This window comes from Protobothrops mucrosquamatus, unplaced genomic scaffold (assembly GCF_001527695.2).
Source record: "Protobothrops mucrosquamatus isolate PMUCROS unplaced genomic scaffold, P.Mucros_1.0 scaffold163, whole genome shotgun sequence".
NCBI lineage: Eukaryota > Metazoa > Chordata > Lepidosauria > Squamata > Viperidae > Protobothrops > Protobothrops mucrosquamatus.
Window position 1 is genome coordinate 188,140 of NW_015386526.1, and position 22,082 is coordinate 210,221.

The 22,082-nt window shown below is 35.8% G+C and overlaps 1 protein-coding gene across 1 annotated transcript; it reads right to left on the minus strand.

The window, feature by feature from the left end:
- Nucleotides 1-541: 541 nt before the first annotated feature.
- On the minus strand, nucleotides 542-8,127 carry PCDH18 (protocadherin 18). The gene is made up of 4 exons (XM_015813535.1): nucleotides 5,641-8,127; nucleotides 4,391-4,476; nucleotides 4,115-4,278; nucleotides 542-1,389 (listed from the first exon to the last, which is right to left on the minus strand). The coding sequence occupies exons 1-4, from the start codon at nucleotides 8,125-8,127 to the stop codon at nucleotides 731-733; spliced, it is 3,396 nt and encodes a 1,131-aa protein (XP_015669021.1). The 3' UTR covers nucleotides 542-730.
- Between the last annotated feature and the right edge of the window lie 13,955 nt (nucleotides 8,128-22,082).

Consider the following 22,082-nt stretch of genomic DNA (forward strand, 5'->3'; position numbering starts at 1 on the left):
AATTCCAATCTATATGCTCAATTAAATTAAATTAAAGTAAAGTAAATTAAAGTAAATTAAATACCACACCAACATAAAATATACACAATTTCTTTTTTGGAACTATTTGACCATTTGGGAATTAGGCTAAGATTTACAATCAGAATAATGTACATCTTTCCTTTTTAATTATATAGGAGGATGAATTATCCAGGCTTGAATTTTTTTTAAAAAAATGCTAGGCTTCCAGAAAGTTGACAACTCTTTATTATAAGAATTGAAACACTGCAACAAGATCTTAGATCATTAATTATTGAAGTTTCCATTTGGATAAAGTTTCAATTGATTCAATTTTGTATCATAACATTAAATGCTTGTGGAGAAACCCATGGAAAATGGCATCCCTTAGCTTTTAAGTAATTATACACTTGTGATAGAAATACTGTACGTTGACACAAATGGTGTCAGTTGCTTATATGTAGGAAAACATGCTTGCCATGGGAGTACAAAAATAAAATTTATTTGTTAAATTATGCATAAATATAAGATACAAATGTATTTTTAAAATACAGTTAAAGGTAATCACACTTGCATTGTGTACATATGAAAATACAGTATTTAAGATTCAACATACACAGACACATTTATGATAAATGTAATTAATTGGCAATGCCAGTTCTTTTCATTATGGGTTCCCATCTCTTCACTTTCCAAAAATATGGAAAATTAAGATGCAATGAAATAAGACACTCTAGTTCTGCCGGACATCATGTAGCAGCTTGTTAATTTCTGCCACCAGTTCACTAGCATCCATGAGTTCGTGTTTACCATCGCTGAGGTGGTTAAGCACATTGTCAAACTCATCTTCTTCATAGTTCTCTGGAATTTCCTCCATGGCAGGTAGCCATTTTGAAGAGGGCTGGGCACCTGAATGAATTCCCAAAGTAAGCCCAGTGCTGTTTGCAGGGTTTTGAAAATGAGTACTGGCTGCCCATGCTGCCACCCCTTGTGGATAGCTTACAGCCTTGGCTGGCAAATGTCCTTTCCTGCGCTCTAGTGAGCTGGGAGGCTCTATTTCATTACATTCTGTGTAAGCATCCAGTGAAGGAGGCAAGAGACGTTGGAAGACACTGTTCATTTCAGAGAGCAGAGATGAGGTACACATGTCAGCTGCTTCTTCCACATTCTGATTGTCTTTGCCAAAAGTTGAAAAGCTCTTTTTCTTTTCAGATGATTCAACCTCCTGATGGTCCTCCTCCTCCTCTGGTGGCTGGCTTTGCTGAGGCTGAAATTCTTCTCCTGGTATAAACATATTGCTTCTGTAATCAGAAGATGGGGAAGGCAGGGGTGGCATCCAGCACTGGTCTGAATGCCCCAGGACTCTGCATTCCTCTGTGCACAATCTCATTGCTGAAATCAAAATGAAATTAGATGTTAAAACCTGAAAGATTTCAGTCACAATTCAAGGTGTAACTCTCGACTTTTTAAAACCTAAGTTTAAAAGTAGTTTGAACAAATTTACATTTTCTGCTCAAAAAAACGTATTCAATAAATCAGTGCTTAAGTCTTTTACACTGAATCTTAGAATAATAGTGCCTAATTTTGCCAAAAGTTTGGTTTTTGGCCTCTGAATGGCATTCTGAGGTTATACTCCAAAGAAGTATGGGAAGATAAGAACAAAAGCTAAATTTCATTTAATTTTCCTTTGAAATGAATCAAAGTATAAATCCAGTACAATTATGGGTTTAATTATTTATTTGATTATATTTGGAATTTTAAAGTCGAAAAATATCGGTTCAAATGTTTGTGTTACTTTGGTACTATAGTTATATGAAATGTTATTGTCTTATTTATATCTTATTTCAAATATTTTTCTCATAACATTTGATGAAAATACCTTTTTGCTACCCAGAAAAGAAGACTAAAACAGTCTAATTACAAAGACTGCCCTAGTTTTGAACATACTTAAAACCAGAGTTCTTGATCAACTTCATAAATCAAAGTTGTGAAAGGATTTTTTTATTAATAAGAGGGCAGTGTGGCATCAACTCCTGCCATTTTCATAAACATGTTGTGTTCCATTTTGATATATATATTTTAATCCAATTAGACAAATAGCTGCCAGTTAGATGCTAGATCTATAGAATATAGAACTCCATATATCAGATATTACTCACACCACAGTAAAAAATGACAATAAAGGTTATCTTACCTAATTTCACATATGTACTTGAATTTTTTTATAACTGCTCTAGTTTTGAACCATGGTTAGTGATTAGAATGCAGTATTACAGGCTAATTCTGCCAACTGCCAGTGGTTTGACTCAGGCTTCCATTCTCCTGAGGTCAGTAAAATGAAGACTCATATTATTGGAGGCAATATGCTGACTCTGTAAACCACTTAGAGAGAACTATAAAGCACTATGAAGTGGTATATCATGGGTGCTCCATCACTGGAGATTTTTAAGAATAGGCTAGACAGTCCCATGTCTGAGATGGTATGGGTTCTCCTGCTTGAACAGGAGGCTGGACTAGAAGACCTCTAAGGTCCCTTCCAGCTCTATTCTATTCTATTCTAAACATATATACTATAAGTGCTATTGGTATTGCTATTATGCTTGTTATAGATTTTTATAGAAAAAGTTTGAATGGCTATGTTTTTAAATTTACTGATAAGCTTCAAAGCACCTTTGTCTGATAAATATATATTGTACTCTTTCTTCCAGGTGCTCAAAGTGCAAGGAGAACAAACCTATGATGGAAATTTAGTTGAGAGAAGTTTAGCCCAAAGTCATGGCTAAGGATGTATTTGACACTGTATTTACCATCATAATTCAAGATTTTGACTATTACAGTACACCACACTTGCTCTTATACATATAAATAATTTGGGATTATAACCAAATATTTGTATTTGGCAACTATACAAAACATCAACAGCCTGAAATGATAAAAAAAGTGGATAGTCTTTGAACAAGTTACTTCCTGATATTAATTTAGTTAAGTATTCTATTTATGAAGATGGAGATAAAACCAAATTTTTGCAACATTTTTTCCACTGTAATTAAACAGATTTGCTTTATGAACTCCAGTGCATGATTCTGGTTAGACCTATCATAATGCACCGTAAGGGCCAGTGATTTGAATGATTTGAAAGGGGTTGGATAGATTTATGGAAGATATGTCCATCATGTTTTATCAGTCTTAAAGACTTATCATTACCTCTGTACTGGAAACAGTATTCCCCATGCAGTTGCAGGGCATCAATAGTAGGAAAGCTGCAAGTGTCTACCTCTTGTTTGTGAGCACCTGTACTAAGGTGGACCTTGGTATGAACCAGCAAGCCAATAAAGATGATCTTATGCCCTCACATTTGGAAAACTCTCATTTAGTATAAATACAAATAGCTACACTAACAATAGGCTTCACCACTAGCTTTAAATATGGACAATATCTGCCAGATGAAACAAAAATATAGCAATCAGAAATTGTTCCCTTATTTACATCAATATCTTAGCTGGATAATATTATAACATATTATTTTACACCAGAGAGCCTGATACTCTAGCAAAATATTTAGTGTTCTTAAAATGTACAGAAAAAAATATCATGCTATACCACTATATAGACTCCAAAACTTCAACTTCCCCCCAAAAAGCCAATTATTTTGGCCACACCCAGTAAAAGAACATCCTGAAGTGGGCCAAGTCATAGAAGGATGCCAGAAAGTCAGGCATGAACATGGATTTCTTACTTATGATTTAACAGTAGCATGATAAAACAGTATTGTAGTCCAAGCATTGTAGTAAACAAATACTGTATTTATTTGCCATTAACATCTGATATCTTCTTACAAGTTTGTGGATTCAATTTATTTAAAATTTAGGGAAAATTTAAAGACACCGTTCATGGGATAGAAATTTATTCCAGAGAGTTGCGACTCTCTTGTAAGCCTTCATATGGCAAATATTGCTTTTAAGGTTTTGAGCAAGTTTTAGGTGTTGTTCAGTACAAATGGGATACGAAGATAAAAGAGTTTATTTTCACCAGTGCAAATTTTTCTATGTACCATTGTCTGAAAATACTGGAGATAAGCTATTGAATATAAGCTGTTTAATTTTCACTGAATTTTTACCTGCAGGAATTCTCCCATCTGTAAGGAAAAGGTCACTGAATCCTTCTCCAAGAAGTCTGTCAATAGGAGAATCTCTCCCTAAATCATAATCACTGTCTCCTGCTTCACTGTCACCACGACCACTATCTTTCAGGCTGAACTTATCCATATCTTGAAGGGCATATCTGTGATAAAACAAAAGAGACATGTGGATTGAACTGGGCTTCATTAGCTCACGTGCTAAACCTATACCCTCTGATAACGCTACTCTGAACTTTGACCAAAGAAAATCCTCACCTGTAGCTTCTGGAATACTTGTTGCCTCGAAAACTTGGCCTTGGTTGATATTGGCCTTGATGAAGCATGGAGAGAAGCTGAGACACCTGTTATGAAACACACAACAGCAAGAAAAAATGAATCCTTACAAAGGTTATCCATATAACTGCCCAATAAAACCCATGTATATTAATCCCCTCCTCCTTTTTTAAACCATAAACTGTCTGTTGAAATAATCTGTCAGAAAAAAGTAACAGAATTCAGTCAACATAAAAGATAGTTATGAACACCTTAATGTACAAGATATACTTTAACCTTGTTCCTTGGTCTCATGATCCAAAGCTTCTAAAAACCTTAAATGTGAACCTCAAGCTAGTTAAATTCAAGTGTTTGGCTGTAAATAGTTTAAATTCCATTGAAGTCAGTGAAAAATTATCTATATTTAACTGCTCTGAGCTATGGCTCAAAGGCCTTAAAGACATTCATTAAAAATTTGCATGCACAGTTGACACAAGCTGTTAGGAGAGATGTAGTTAAAACTTCATTAGTGTTAGTAATATATTTCTTCATTCTTTTGTCTTTAAATATGTAAATACATTATAAGTATACTGAAATACTGACGTATAGAAGAACATGTGATTTTTACATCCTGGAAAGATTTCTAAGGACTAATTCTAAAATATATTTAATTAACTGGAGTAATATTACTGGTAGCCTATTAAAATTTAGTTAATATTGTTATCAATATTAACTAAATTTTAATCAGTTTAGTTAATATTGCACCGATTACTACAAATAATGGTAATAGATATAGATTGCAAAACTCTGGATCACCACTAGGTACAACAAAATGATATGCCTTGCTCCCATCTAGTGGTCATCTGGAATTTGGATAACAAGGGTAACAAGATCTAGCTACCCTATTATTCATGGCTTTTGTGATTTGTACAGAAACTAAAATCATACTCACAGTTGGAATTCCATACATTTTGTTATATTTTTATGCAAGTAGTTTAATAATAGTGACATCATCCATACATCACTGTATACACACAGAGAGACACACAGACACACACACACCTATATATAGGTACTTGGGAAACTGCAACATATTTTTGAATATGTATAAATATATATTGTAAATATAGATGTGTACAATCATCGTAAATAACGGAAATGATACATTGCAAATTAAGTATTGTACTAAATAGACATAGGATTCGTTTATTTATGTGAATGATTTTTAATTAATACAATCTGTATGATCTTACCTCAACAGCAGGAGTAGCATGAGTGAGTTCAAGAGAAAAATTCTCTGGTACATGATTTGATGAGATGGTCACCAGACTATTTAAAGACTGATGACTGTGATGGCTTTGTCGACTGCTCATTTGCCCTCTTTCTAGTGTTGGAGATGATGAAGGTGAAGCTTTGTGGTGGGATCTAATTGGTAAAGTACCATTAATGGTAGGCACTAATGTAATGTCCCCTTTGTGAATCTGTCTTGATGGCCTTTTGGGATGATGCTGGTATGTGGATTCTGCAACACGACAATTATAGGACCGGGTGTCTTTCTTCTCACGATTACACATTGTAGCAAAGGCGACCATGACCACCAACAAAACTGCACATATTGCTCCTAAGGATATTATTGTGATCATGGAAATGTCTAGAGGAGCTTGGCTTGGATATGTTGCTTCTGTAGATGAAAGCTGATATATATTTTTAACAACACTGCATTTCAGAAGTGCTTTGGTACTCAGTTGAGGACTTCCTTTGTCCCTAACCACCACTGTAAGTTCCCATTCTGTTGATGTAACAGATTCAATGCTAGCATTAAGATAAATGTCACATGTCTGTGGATCCATCACAAAGAGGCCTTCTTCACTACTAGTTGCTAATGAGCAGCTTAACTCTGCGTTAACTCCTGAGTCTCTATCTATGGCCCTTATCCTAGTGATGCAATGGTTACTGTCAGCTTCCTTAGGGATTGAAATTTCTGCTGTATTATTGTGCAGTGCAGGCCCCACAATCAAAGGAGCATTATCATTTTCATCAATAATAGTTAGTACCACTGTTGTATTGCTAGCCAACTGTTGACTCCCTCCATCTCTAGCTTGAACCATAAAGACAATCTGGTTTACTTCCTCATGATCAAAAGTCCTAAGTGCATAGATGGCTCCAGTAGAGGGATCAGTGGTCACATATGTATTTATGGAAATTCCCAAAATGAAGCTCTCCAAGATAGTGTAGGTCACCTGCCCATTATCTCCCAGATCTGGATCAGTTGCTGTAACAGAGGTGATATAAGCACCTGGAGAATTATTTTCTAAAATTACAGTTTCATATCTATTTGTCTGAAATTGGGGTGGGTTGTCATTTTCATCAATGATCTGGACAGTAAAATGTTTCACTGTGGAAAGACTTGGAGTTCCTTTGTCTTCTGCTATGACTGTCAGGCTGTATTCAGATCGCTTTTCTCTATCCAGAGTAGTATTTGTTAAGATGAAATAGTTATTCTCATATGTCTTCTGAAGTTTGAAATGCCCATGTCCATGAAGCTTGCAAACCACTTCTCCATTCAGCCCAGAATCTTTGTCTTGCACCCCAACCAGGGCCACAAAAGTCTCTGTGGAAGCTTTTTCAGAAATATAAGCAATTTCTTCTTTTCCTGGAGACATCAGGTTTAAATTGATTTCAGGCTTGTTGTCATTCACATCAACAACCTTGATAATGATTTTGCAGTGAGCCGGAATTGAATTTGGACCCAAATCTTGTGCCTGAGCATCAATTTCATAGGATTTGGTGGTCTCATAATCCACTGGTTTGAGAAGAGTTAGTTGACCCCTTTCAGAGTCCATTTTAAAAGTCTCTATAATTTTGGAGGACACGTGACTACTAAAGGAGTAGACAACTTTGCCATTGGCACCCTCATCTGGATCAGTGGCATTGAGGTCAATAAGTAACGTGCCAACATGTGAATTTTCTAAAAGTTGAATAATGTATGTCTGTTGTTCAAAAACTGGACTATTGTCATTAGAATCTGAAATGCTGATTTTTAGGAGGGATGATCCAGTTCTCTGAGGTACACCATTATCCGAGGCAGTTAGCTGGAGTTCATAGCTTGATTTCAGCTCCCGGTCCAGCTCCCGCACCACAATCAACTCTGCGTATTTGGCTCCGTCTGTCCTTGTTCTAACTTCAATGGTAAAGAAATCATTGGCAGAAAGAGAGTATGTGTAGAGGGAATTTTCCCCAACATCTGGATCAAAAGCACTATCCAAAGGGATCCGCGTACCTACGGCTGCACTCTCCGAGATTTCAAGAGGAATAAGAGCTCTGGAGAACTGAGGCGAATTGTCATTAATATCCAACACTTCAACCTCGACATGGAAAAGCTGCAGATGTTCAGTCGGCAGAGTGATCACGTCAAACTCTATAGAACAGTTTAAGTTTTTCTGGCAGAGTTGCTCCCGGTCAATTTTAGCTCCAATGCTGATTTCTCCGTTGTCCTCCCGAACCAGCAGCAACGGAGAATTTCCCCTCTGCATGGCTCTGAATCGCACCGAAGAGGGATTAGGCAACCTATACAAAACGTCGGCGACATCTTCAGACAGCCTGGCAATGACCGAGCCAACCCTCTGCTCCTCATAAATCCTGTATTTCAGATTTTTGCCCGCTGCGCCTTCCCAGCAGGACATGACGGCGGCCAGTGCAAAGAGAAGCATAAAGTGCATTTTTCGACCCAAACGCGGCATCGGCACAGGCTCCCGGCTTCTTTCTGCCAACAAGTTACAAAGCAATTCGCTCAACTTGATCTCGATCCCTCAAACCCAACGTACATTTGGTTCTTGGAAAATTGGGAGGAGGGGAGAGAAAAAACCCGCGCTTGCAAACCTTCCTTCTGAAACGGATGGCCACGTCCCAGTTGCTCAGGAAAAGTTGCCTACGGCGAGACCGAGGTGGCGGAGCTCCCAATATACATCCCGTAGGCAAGCCGGCCCGGATTCCTCCGCTTGTTCTCCTCCAAGAGGTTTGCACATCCAGGCTTCTTCCTTCCGCTGCAGCTAGTATTCACCGAGTGTCGAGGGAAGGGAGCCGAGGCGGCGCGGCGGCGCGGTTTCTTCCCGAAGAGACCCTCTTACGTTCGCCCTCTTCAGCTTCTGGCGACTAAGTAGCCCAGATTGCTGACTCCCGTTCTAAAAATCGTGGAACTTCACTTCAACTCAGACAAAGCTTTTGCCCGGCTGGATGTGTTGAATTGCTTCCAGCCAATCAGCTTGCTTCCAAATCAAAGGACAGTGAAGTCACACATGCTCATAGACCAAAAAGGAGGGAGGCGGGAGGTGGGAGCGGCTTCCACCCTCCTCTTTCGCCCCCCCCCCAACCCCACTACCACAAAAGGAAACAAATTGCTGAAGAATGTCTTCAAATCAACTTCATATTCTCCAGTTTTTGTGAAGATTTCGGTTGGGATGGGCTTCTTTCTTTGTCATTTTAACGAGAACTTCCATTAATACCCTGGCATGTGCATACCACTTCAGGTTTTGGTTAAAAGGCAAACCAAACCTTCTGAGTAAGTTTGCTTAATCAAGAATTTGTCCTCCCTCCCTCTTAATCCTTTGGCTGCTTTCAAGAAATTGCTCCTTTTGATTTTTACTTAAAATCTTTTTTACCCTCAAGAAAATTTGATTTTTAATCTTGCACTTCCTTTCATTTTGCAATCAAGAAAAATCCATCCACAGTTTTCTCCTTTCCCTCCTTCAGAAAATGGCTGTATAGCATTTGACACAGTTGGACTCTTGAGTGATTTGAGCTTGGTTGCTTCCTTGCAAATGTTCCATAGCTGGTAATACCGTAAAATGTCTGCAAGAAAACAACTAAGCTCAGAAAGCACCAAGAGCCCAGCATTTCAACCCTTAGCTTCACACATTCTCTTCTATTTGACATTGGTTTGTAGGTATGTTATCTTCCACAAAAGCCTTTTCTTTCTTCTTACTATAATACAGACCTTGCAACTACAGAAGGTTTCCCTTCCTCTTTGTTTTAAAAGCAGCCTTTGTCTTTGACATGATGAGGCATGCTAAACCATTTTGCCCATATGTGAAATCAGTTTAAAATATCTTTGGGATAGGATATTAGAAAAACAGGCCAGCATTTTCCAAAGGACAATTTATTTTATTTTGTTTTATTATTTTACTTATTTATGTATTTGCTAGAGTTATTTGCTTCTTTTCCTTCAGGAACTCAATATGGTGTTCATAGCACTCCCTCATTTCTTTTCCTTACAACACAATGCTCTGAGATATTGTCCTGAGTTACTAGCTCAAAATCTCCAGCACAGGTAAACCTGAACATGGGTCTCCTCAATTCTAGTCAAGCAGCTTAACCACTGCACCACACTGTATCTCCACAAGTTCTCCTTTGTTTCCATGGAACCAAATTTCATTTCTTATAGTCCTTTATCCATGGAACCAAATTTCATTTCTTGTAGTCCTTTGTCATTTTTGGCAGCTTTGCTCCAATATATGGACTATTGCTATCATAATGCCTAGTCCGGAGAAAATTGATTGATAATAGATTAATTGAGATAATTTCAAACTTGGTTACAAACTTTAATTTCCAGTATGGTCTATAGCAATGACATCTGAATTTAAAGTTCTGTTCCTCACCCATGCCAAACTCTGCTTTCATTGTGAGACATGACAAGGGTCAGCCAAGTGCTGATTATTTGCTGTGAGTTTGGGCTAGAGTCCATAAGGGTAATCCCATCTTGAAACTGAGAAAACTATTGGTGAGTGAAGTTGCATTTGGGGACCACCCAGATCAGTCTTCTGAATTGAGTAGAGCATATGCATTCAGTGTGGAAAGTTCCATGTTCAGTTCCTGGTATCTCCAGATAGTATTGGAAAAACTACAATCTGAAACACTGGAGAATTTCTATTAAACAGCATTGATAGTATGCAGTAGATGAAACCTCAGTATTGGAATAATAATCCATCTCAGAATCAGCTTCTTCTGTTCCAGACTGTATAGATAGCTTATATCTTATGTATCCTCTTTTGTATAATTATGTCCATAGTTATAGTCAGTGCTTTTTTTCTTTAAAAAAAAAAAAGGTGCCAGAATTCACACACGTCATACAACCCGTTTTGCCTACCCTACAAGGTTCCATCCAAAAAAGGTGCCGGAACTCCGTTCTGGGCGTTCTATGAGAAAAAAAGCCCTGGTTATAGTTCATATGCAGAAATGAGCAGTTAAGAAAATTTTGGCAATGTCTCTTAAATGAATTAGAGGAGTTTAGGAATGACTTGGCTCATGCAGAAATGAATCAATGGGAGAAGCCAAGGTTCCAGACCCAAGAGCTTTTATATCAGTTCAAAATTATTGTTTATGCTATATAATGATTACCAATCAGCAATTAAAATCTTAATTGGGTTCCAGTTTGTTTAACCGTATTATTGTTTGAACTCTGAACTATAAATCAATTGGTGTTTCCATGTTGAATGTGAATCAACATTTAAAAAACTCTTTTCTTCAACTCTTACAAATATTTCCGCCTGAAAGTTTTGGCAGAAAATGATGACCTAGGGCAGATGCCTCTCTGTGGAGATACTATGTCTGGAGACACCTGGTCTGTACCAGAAAATAAATATATTTGTATCAGATTATTATCTTTTATTCTTCCAACTTTTAATAATTAAAGCTGTAATGTCTTTAACTTGCAGTATGCTAATTATATCTCATATTTTGCCTTGTGAAGCTATTTGAAGTGTTTTGAAGCTGAAATTAATACTATAACTTTTAAAAATAGAATGCTAAAACAAAAGTTTCCCAAAACAGAAATATTTTATTGGGCATTAGCCCAAAATCTACAATGTGCATGTGGAAAACCACACTTGAAATAATTGTTGAAGTCATTTATAAGTAGGAATTGAGATCCATATCTTCACACACTACTGTGGCTTAACTATTTATGAATGAAGCAGATAGGATACATCATGGAATGTATGTGATATAATGGGAGAGCAATATTTCCATGTCCACTAAATCAAACTGATTCTGGACTGAATCATTAATTGTCATCTGTTAGTTATGAACTTATGAATTATTGTGAATTCAGATGTAGGCTACAGACTTATGGACTTAAGTTGTTCTACTTTAATTACCTTTGTAATATATAAGGATGAGCTATTTTAGCCTGGCAGGTATGGACATCATTTGAGTGGAATATAGCTGACTTTTCCAATTGTATTCCACTCAGCTGCAGTCGTTCCATCTTTCTGGATCCAGAATGTTTTATTTCAGATCAATTTGACTATCAGACTGTATCAGCCTGAGCATGTTTAGAACTCTAATGCTCACAAAGATCACCAATCACTAAATGTTTTCTTCTGGCCAAGAACTATCTATACTTTAGTGTTCACTTATCAGTCAGTAGCCGAGGCTGTGTCTTGTCCCCAGCATTTGTCTCTGTCCAAAGTACATCTCTTTCCCCTCTTGACAAACATAAAAGAATAAATTGCATTTGTGCTCACCATAGTAGCAATCTTTGATTGTCTTCTATTTTCTAATGTTGATGTCCTAGTAATTCTACATTTTAGATTAATTATGTAATATTTCTAGCACACCTCCAGGAATTCGGAGTTGGGACAACACAACAATCTCCATCAATCAAAGCAGAGATTGTTTTTAAAACCCAAGATAATTATGTATTGTCATTTTGAATGACATTCACTATTTTGAAATGGCATTTGCCATTCATAAATGTAGTGCCACTGGTACAGAGATTTTTTGAACTATCTTGCAATTGTAAATATCTGGCTATAATATTGCTTGAGCAACAGCGGTGGGAGTGATAATCAAGCCTACCTTTTGACATTTATATGTGGGTTTTGGCATCTGCTTTTGTTCTTACTAGGGCTATCAGATCAGAGCTGCAAAAATATGGGCAACATCTAGATGGCTGCAAAAAATTACAGTATTCTGTAATTATAGTATTCTGTGCTGCCATTTAGGGATCATCAATATTTTTGCAGACCTGGTTTAAAAGTCATGCCACATATCTCCATCTGATGTAACACTGTTTTTCCATCCAGTCAGATTTTCATCCTGATGCCAAGAACACATATTGTACATTATGTATAGTGGTTAAAATGCCAGACAACAGTTACAGAGACCCAAGTTCAAATAGGCCTTCAGCCCAAATTCACTTTGCTTGAATTTGTCCCAGTGGATGTCTACTGATCTGACTTCAGACAGTACTGCTGAAGTGGACCAGGTGGTGAAAATGGGTTATGCATATAGCCTTGAGTGTGTGAAGAAAAAAAGGATACAAATCTATTTTTTTTAAAAGTACAAATATATATGGACACACAATAACACATACAAACTTCACAAAAGGTACAAATTTGCTGTGCTGTGCTGGACATGATATAACCATGCAGTAAATACTTACAGTAGATGATGAGCTACTAGATTTCTACCCTTAATATGTATATGGAATAGGTGGGAATGCTTATTTGAAATATTAGAAATATAATTGATTATTACCAGAGATTGATTCTACATTCAGAATAAAGAAATTTACATATTATTTTCCAAGATTACAAAGTATTGTTTCTATTTCTCTTTTTTATGTATTTTATTTCAGATATATGCTGCTTCCTTCTCCCTTCCTGCTCCCTTCTCCCTTTGTTTGTTTTACATGCTAACTTGGATCCTTCCTTCCTTCCCTCCTTCCCTCCTTCCCTCTCTCCTCCTTCCCTCTCTCCCTCCCCCTCCTCCTCCTCCCCCCTCCCTCCCTCCCTCCCTCTTTCTTTCTTTCTTTCTTTCTTTCTTTCTTTCTTTCTTTCTTTCTTTCTTTCTTTCGTCATTCCAAATTTTTGCAAATATGGCCTAGATATAATTGTAAAACATTGGTTCTTTCTCTGCTCCCTCTACCTCCGGGGCTGTTGTTCTCATCAGAATTCAACCAAAGTCACTATGAGCCTTCTTCCAATAAAGAAAGCAGAAGAGTCTCAGTGTGAACTCTCCTTTTTAAGGATTCAAAAGCAGTTTATATGCTATTGTCTCTTCTTCTTTTTTCCAGAAACCAGTGTCGTGTATCAAATTGCATAGAACAGACATGGCTATAATGAATGTATTTAGTAGTGAGTCATGCAGATGAACACTGTGCCTCCCCATGAATAATACTGTTTTACAAGTTTGCAGCCTTTTCAAAGTTCAGAATCCCAAAACCTATAAGCAAACTGAAAAACCTAATCTAGCAACTGGCACTTTAGAAACATATAGCCATCTGGCCTAAATCACTAACAATCCAAGCCAATAATTGTATCAGTTCAGGCTTTAGTGCTCCAAAAAAACAAACCAAGGAATTAGTGCCCTTTCTGAGTTCGGTATAGAAAATTCATAGATAATTCCATTAGCTCAAGAGCACTCATTTATGTTGCTCTGTTGCATGTTGTCAAAATATGTTTTAAAATATCAAAATAAAATTTCTTGTTTGAAAATCTTGAAAACCAATTTGTTGTTTGCTTTTCTTTCCTTTTTTTCATTGGTCATAATGGAGAATATTTTAAGGTTGTTTTAAAAGTCAGGTAATTATACAGTTTTCCATTGTTGGAATTGGATTTGTCATCTTTTAAAAGAGTGTCAAATGACTAATTCATGGTTGAAAATAATTTCAGAGCTGCATCTTAAAATATTTAAACCATCTCTTTATATTCTCATATTCCTAAGAATAATAATTGTTAATGCATGGAAGCTAAACCACACAGTGTATTTATCTTCTGCATGCAATAATTTTCAAATGCATTTCTAAGGGATACTGTATGTGCATTAGTAAAAAACAAGGAACATATCTAAAACCATATCCTACAGCAAGAATTTGGTTCTTGAACTTCTATTTGTTATTCAATTATTATTATTAAGTGTTATGTTTTAAATTATTTTAATTGCATTTTGGATTACCCAGAATCTTTTGAAATGGTATGGCTATACTAAAGCCTACTACTATTATTATTATTATTATTATTATTATTATTATTATTATTATTATTATTATTATTATTGTTGTTGTTGTTGTTGTTGTTGTTGTTGTTGTTGTTGTTGTTGTTAAATGATGATGGTAATAATAATAATAATAATAATAATAATAATAATAATAATAATAATAATAATAATAATAATAATAATAATAAAAAAAAATAAATGAATAAAAATGAACAAGTCAAGATCCTGTAGGACTCTTGAATCCAAACAGATAGACATCTGGCCCACAACACGCCTCACATCACCATTATTGATATTGCAATACCAGGTGATGCACGAATTGATGAGAAAAAGCTAGAAAAAGTAACAAAATATTGTGATTTGCAAATTGAAGTTGAGCGACTATGGAGGAAGAAATCAATGGTTGTACCAATAGTAATAGGAGCCCTTGGAACAATACCCAAAGGGCTGTCTAGATACATGGAAATTTTGAACTTATTAGACCTGAATATCCTGACTTTGCAAAAAGCCACTCTACTTGGAACTGCCTATATATTCAGATACCACCTTAATAGCTCTTAGGTCCTTGGTCAGGAATTGAACTGTTAAGTTTTTACCAGTCCCAGACTGTGAATCGAGATGAAGATTAAATCTTAAATAACAATAGTAGCAATAGTAACAACTGAAAATATATCTGCATTATAGATGGTTTGGTTCATAGTATTCCAATGTGGGCAAATATTTGTGGAATATCTAGTTTACTCTGAATTAATATTATAAAAAAAAGTAGAAGAAAAATGGATCCTTTAATTACTGTGCATTATTATGCAGCACAACTGAGTAGCAGTTACAAAGTTAACTTAAAAATATTAATTTCTTCATTGAAGCTTTAGAGTTTTATTTTTGCATATATTATGTTTACAAGCAGAACATCCTGAAGCTTTTCTACATTCCACAACCTTAGAGTTTTTTTGGATATCCTCATTACATTTTTATGTAGTACACTGAGGTCATAAAGAAAGGAGACAATTCCATGTAAAAAACCACATACATTTATTATGGGATGTTGTTAGGCACATATCAAGTAAAATTAAGGTGGTCACTGAATTGCACTGAACTTCTAGTAATTTATGGCCATATGCCTGTGTTTTCTTGGCAACAATACAGGAAGTGGTTTGCCATTGCCTCCTTCCAGGATATATTTTTATATGAGTGAATGGTTTAGCTTTTGGGAAGGTTAAAATTATTTAATATGAATTAAAACAGCTTCTTTTTTACCTCAGAACTTACTCTCCAGAATTTTTGTTTAAAAAAATCTCCAGCATTCTATAGAAGTGAAACAAGCATGATAATTCTCAGAAGCTCTCCTGATATCAGCAACACTACTTTGCAAGTTACAAATTTCTAGCATGTTAATTAACTTTTATATTAGTGCACTTTACATATGCATATTTGATCCAAACAAAGCTAGAAAGCAAGAAACCACTAGATAATATTTCCAGTACAACCAGTCTCAGCCCATCAGAATAAAGCAATTCAATCAATAATCTCTGTTTTATTTTGAAAAAAATAAATTCATATTTTGCATAGCACCTGATGCATTGCGATATCTCACATCATGTGATATCATGTCATCCCATGCCATAAGATTTATAGGAAAGAGATGTAATATAACATCTGTATTGTGAGATTAAAGACATAATTTTTCAAAAAGAATTTAAATTTTGGACAATATTTTCATAGTAATGGAGGAGACAACATCCACAGGGCATAAAATGCCTCCTCCTGGACAGGAAAATTATGGCATTCTCAAGGGGCCTTCTCATAGGAATATATAGCATAAAGATACAAAGCAGAAACAATGGAAACTTTACCAACTTTACCAACGAAAGGAAACTCCTCTGGCTCCAAACCAGCATTAGGAGGTAATGTGGCATAAAGTTTACAAGTCTTGAAAAATGGGAAATCTAAATTCAAAAGTAAATAGCACATATTGTATAATGGTCACTGGAAGGGTTCATCCAGTTTTTCTTTCTTAATTCAGTAATTACATAAGAGAAGCATGAGTGGAAAGAAAAAAATGAAAATAATTGGTATTACTTGCAGAGATACAAAGGCAGAGGAGAATGAATTAGAATTATTATTTATCAAAAGTAAAATTGTCTGATTGATCTTATCCTTTAAGATTTCGTGTCACTGGCAGTATAGAATTTCAGATTTACAGTTGTATAATAAAATATAGTTCCTTGATTTTAGCCTTTAGAAAGATAATTCTGTCACTGGGTATGAATATAAATTATAATATATTAAGAAAAAAAAACTGAAGATGGCATTATAAAAGTGCAGTTGAGATCTAACCATATACACAGTTGAGAAACCTCTGATTTTAGTGTAGCAATATGTTCTCCATCCTCCCCCATCTAATTATACATAGAATTTCCTTTCTTTGATAATCAGTGTGGACTTGGATGTTCATTTCTAGATAATGACTTAATTTTTTTGAATTTTCTTATATGTTTCTACTTTATGTATAGCCTGAATCTCACAGTCTGTTTATCAAATTTATCAGCTGTCCATCTCATGGTTCAGGTGACTCTGTGCAAAAAGATAAAACCCACAAATATTCAGCAATTATAAAAACAGCAAAATTACAAAAATTAAAACAAACTAAAAAACAAACAAACCAAGGGTTTGGAGGGAAGAGATGGAGTGCCTTCTCTATTAGTACAACATCCCCAAACCACAGCTTCTCCTTCAGGAGCCCATGCCCAATGGCATAACCAAATTTTAATGCTTTTCCTGAATGCTAAAAGAGAGAGGGCGGATCTTAGTTCCTGGCAAGATGTTCCAAAGGGTAGGAGCCAAGGCAGAAAAAGTTCTTTTGGATTCCACCAATTGAAGTTTCTTGGCTGATGGTTCCACATAGGGCCCTTCTGCCAGGACTAGTGGTGGGCCAATACCATTGGTGAAACACAGTTCTGCAGATACCCTGGATTCATTTCATAAAGGGCTTTAAAGATAATAACCTTTAATTTAATCTGAATTTCATGCAGAAACAGATCAACAGCCAGTGCAGCTCACATATCAGTGGTGTTACATGTGCTATTCTAGGAGCCTCCAAAATTGTCCATGCTGCTGCATTTTGGACTAGTTGTAGCTTCCAAATATTCTTCAAGGATAGCCTATGTAGAGCACATTGCAATAATCCAAGTGGGAGATGACTATGGAGGCACAGGACCTCACAATTTAGAAAAGACTATAATTGAAACACCACATAAACTTGTGCAAAGATCCTGCAGCTGGCCCAAAGGGGGACCATGGTTGATGATATCAAAAGCTGTCAAGGTCAAGGACAGCAAGAATGTATGCACAACCTCCATCCCACAATAGCATATTTTATGGTTAATCATAGTCAGCCAGAGATTTAAACTGCTTAAGTATTTTTATCCACCTATTAAGTCATTCCTAAAGACCTGGGATAAGCAGATGCTGTTGTTTGATGATATTAAAGATATCATTACAAGATGTGAGCTGTGTGATAGTGATTTTGTGGACGATGATGGAGTTCAAGTGGTGCTCAGTTGATTTGGGGTTGCACCCAAGATGTCTATTACCATTGGTAGTCTCTTGTCCATTATTCCAGCTATGTATCTAATGACTGAATTTGCCCAGGTGTTAATTGCCTTGATAGTATTTCTACCCTGAGCTTGACCTATAAGATCTTCATTCTCATGATGTTTTCTTTATAGCCTTCTTCTTGACTTCATCTGCTTGATGTTGTCAACTTCAGGATGTCCCAGGAATTTGTTGTGATCTTCTTCATCCAGACTCTTGCTGTTATTTCCATAGGACATCTTGATTCCTTAAGTTTTCATTACTTTTCCCCTGATGATGGTGAAGGTGGCACATTTGTCCATTCAAACTCCATGATGTCTAGCATTTTTTACTCTGCTTGATCTAGGAGTCCAAAAAGTCCAAAATGCTAGAGAATTTCTGAAGTCTGGCACTCAGACAAATCAGGGACATAGGGATAAACAACATCTACATACCATTCAGAAGAGAAAATGAAGAAGCCAAAAAGAAAATAAAAAGACCAAAACCACCTCCTCACCAGCAGTCAACAAATAGATGAGCAGAGATTAACATCAAGAATAACATTAGAAGAAGCAAACAATACTCCAATCAAGAAACTATCAACTCAGTCAAATGATCTAAGAGTAAACAATAGCCCAATCAGGAAATCATAGGTACAAATCATCTCTATCAACATGACAGGGCAAATCACTATAAAATGAGAGCAAACCCCACTCCCTATTAGCACTGATGAGTTTGATAATGAAATGTCTGCAAGAAAACAACCAAACTCAGAGACCAGCAAGGACCCCACAATGAAAAGTTGTTGGTAAGCAGATAATTGGCCCGTAGTTGCCTGGTGCTTCTTCTTTTATTATCAGGCAGGTTAGCTGCTCTTCAATTTCACCACCTTGTAGTATGTTGTCAAAGTTCTTCAATGAATGGATGTAAACCGATCAGATGTTTCAACCAAAAACCATGCAGTTCATCTTCTCCTGGTGTCGATCTATTCTTGATTTTCTTTGCCCCTTTCTCCACAATTTCTGCTGCTATTACAAGTTCTTTCATTTCAGCTTCTGTTTTATTGCATTTTGTTATCTTCTCCAGTTCTTTCTGTTCTATTCTGCTGTCTCAAGGTACTGCCACATCCAATATCAGACATTTTTTGTCTTTCTTATCAATAATCGTTAAGTCTGCATGCTTAGCTTCTTCATTTTCTATTGCTTTCTCTGTTTTTGGTTCCACTACTTCTTGCATGCAGGAAAATGGTATTTCTTGCAGATCTTCTAATACACCATTGTTGCTATTGTCTCATTATGTTGTTTGCATTCAGTCTGTTTGATATTCTTGTGGCAGATGGTCTTCTGTTTCTTCAGCTTCTTTGAAAACATGGCATTTGTTGTCTGTTACTTTCTTACTATTACTATTACTATTATTATTATATACACACCAATGTAAAATCACAGTGCTAGCTCTTTAGCTAGTGTTGACCTTCATAAGCAGGAACCTAAGATGTTGTCATGTATTAGCATATTATATGTAATTGCATATACATTGTATATAATTAACAGATGAAAAAAATTCTCAATATATAGCTTTACTAAGTGTCATAAGATTAGGGTAAGATAAGGTAAAGTAACATAAAATAAGATTAGATTTGGCCAAGTCATTCTAATGTAATAAAAATAGAAAATGGCTGAAAACATAATTTGCTTGATTTTCTTCTTTCCTATTGTAAACATCAAAGCAGAAGCAAGGTTTGAAGCATTTATTTTGACTAAAGATTTCCTAGGAAAAACATTCTTAATATTCTATTCTGCCATCCGCCATTTTTCTCTACTTCCTTGAAGTCACAATAAATATAAGAGAGCAGGATTATAACAGCTATAAATGCATTAAATAGCTCAAGGCAGTTTTAGCATGTGTGAATAGTTCAACATAATATTTATGTGACTATAAGTCAGCTTTGCAAAACTGTCATGAAAATTTACTCACACAAACATAAAATCTTGTCACTTGCCCTTTCTTCTGTTGACTGATAACTGGAAAAGTGGATTGTACAAATGTGGCATATTTTAATATATTATTTGATTTTCAATTTTTCTTTACCAAATAACCAGGCCATTTAAATCTATAGTTTTATAATATGATTGATTGATTGATTGATTGATTGATTGATTGATTGATTGATTGATTTATTTATTTATTTATTTATTTATTTATTTATTTATTTATTTATTTATTTATTTATTTATTTATTTATTTATTTATTTATTTATTTATTTAAATCAAGTAGTTATATTCCTATGTCCTAGATTATTTTGAATGTCTATTGCAACTAATCCATTACATCAGAGATCCTCAACCTTTTGGGCACCAGGGACCGGTTCCATGGAGAAAGGTTTTTCTGTGGACTGGAGAGTGTGTGGTTTTATGTTCTGCCTGCATCACACAGATGGAGCTTTGCTTGTTTGTGTGGACCGGTTGCTGTCATGCCGGGGACAAGTACCGGTCCACAGACCAGGGGTTTGGGACACCTGCATTACATCATCCATTATGGATGATTAATGTTTTATTAATATTCTTCAAGTATCATGAATTTTTAAATAAAATCTCAAAACAACTGTTTTCTAATAGTTTTATTGTATATAATTTGTTTGGTCATTGAAAATACTAGATGGCCCTTAGATTTGACCAGCAAAATACTAGATGGCCCTTAGATTTGACCAGCAAAATTCTTTTTATGATTTTCTGTTAGATAATTCATAATTACTTTGACTAAATCTGGACAGTACTCATAAATGTCTTCACATCTGTTTAGAGAATTGAATCACATAGAATGCCACCTGGCTCTATCCTGAGAGATATGCTGTACAACTTTTTCATTATTTGAATGAAGGACTATCATTTGCAAATGGTGCAAAACTATTTAGAATGTAATCTAAACAGGACATCAGCAAAGTTGAGAAATTTTAAGAGGAATGCTACCACAGTGGTGAGGGAACTGAAAATCAAGTCCAAACGGGAGTGGTTAAAGGAACTGAATATGTCCACCCTGCAGAAGGGAAAACAGATCTTGCAGAGATACATAGAGATGACCCTGGAGAAGTTAAGTTGAAGCCATTAGCAAAGCATGAGTCAGTCCCTCCAAAAAAGAAAGCAATAAAAACAAAGTTGCCCACCCTTGATTCCCTTTGATATAAGAAAGGAGAAAGGAAAAAAAACTATCAGGTCTGTTAGCCTAGTCTGCATCACTAAAAATGTAAATAATTAATCTACTATTTCTTGTGGTGTCTATTTCCTAATCTGATCAACTTTAAGAGACTGACAAACAGAAATATTCAGATATGAAAAGGATATGGATGTGTATATGGAGAGAGAGAGTGAGAGGAAGGAAGGATAAAAACAGGATATGGAAATGTCCTGTTTTACTGCAGGTGGTAGGAGCAGAATTAAGGGTTGAAACTACAAAAAACAGGATCAGGTTAAAACTGAGGAGGAAGCTTCTGATGGTAAGAGTCGTGGCCAGTGGAAGAGGCTGTCCCATAACCTGTTGTTGCTGCTGGAGTACTTCAAACAATGATAGGAGGGCCATCTATGTATAAACTGAGGGGGCAGAAGCTGACTAGATAACTTCAGAGAAGATTCCCAACTATGGGTAGAGTGAAGCATCATCCAAATTCAACTTAAAACTTTATTGTACCAAAACAAAAAAATTATCAGACTGCAATATGAATCTTCAGACTCTTACCCTGTTTGCTTGTTCATTATCCCATAAGTAGTCCAATATAAAGGAATAATGAGGATGATCATATGATGACATGTGAAATATCCACACTGAAAGTGACTGCCTTTATGTTTGCTTATTGGGGGGGGGGGAGTGGGAGCTTCTCACTGTATGTTTGTGATGCATTAGAAGTAGACTAACAAAAAGCAGGCATGAATGATGCCAAAGTCTTAGTTCTGGAGGTAACTAAGAGACATAACCATGTCTAATGAAACTAACTGAAACTATTTAATAATAGGGCCAGCTCTTTCAGTAGCAATCCTTTCAAAGGCTCAAGACCTCTCTGACTTGCATGAAAAACTTTAAAACATAAAAATAATTTGCTGTGAATGTGTTTGAACAGAATATAAATGAAAGTTC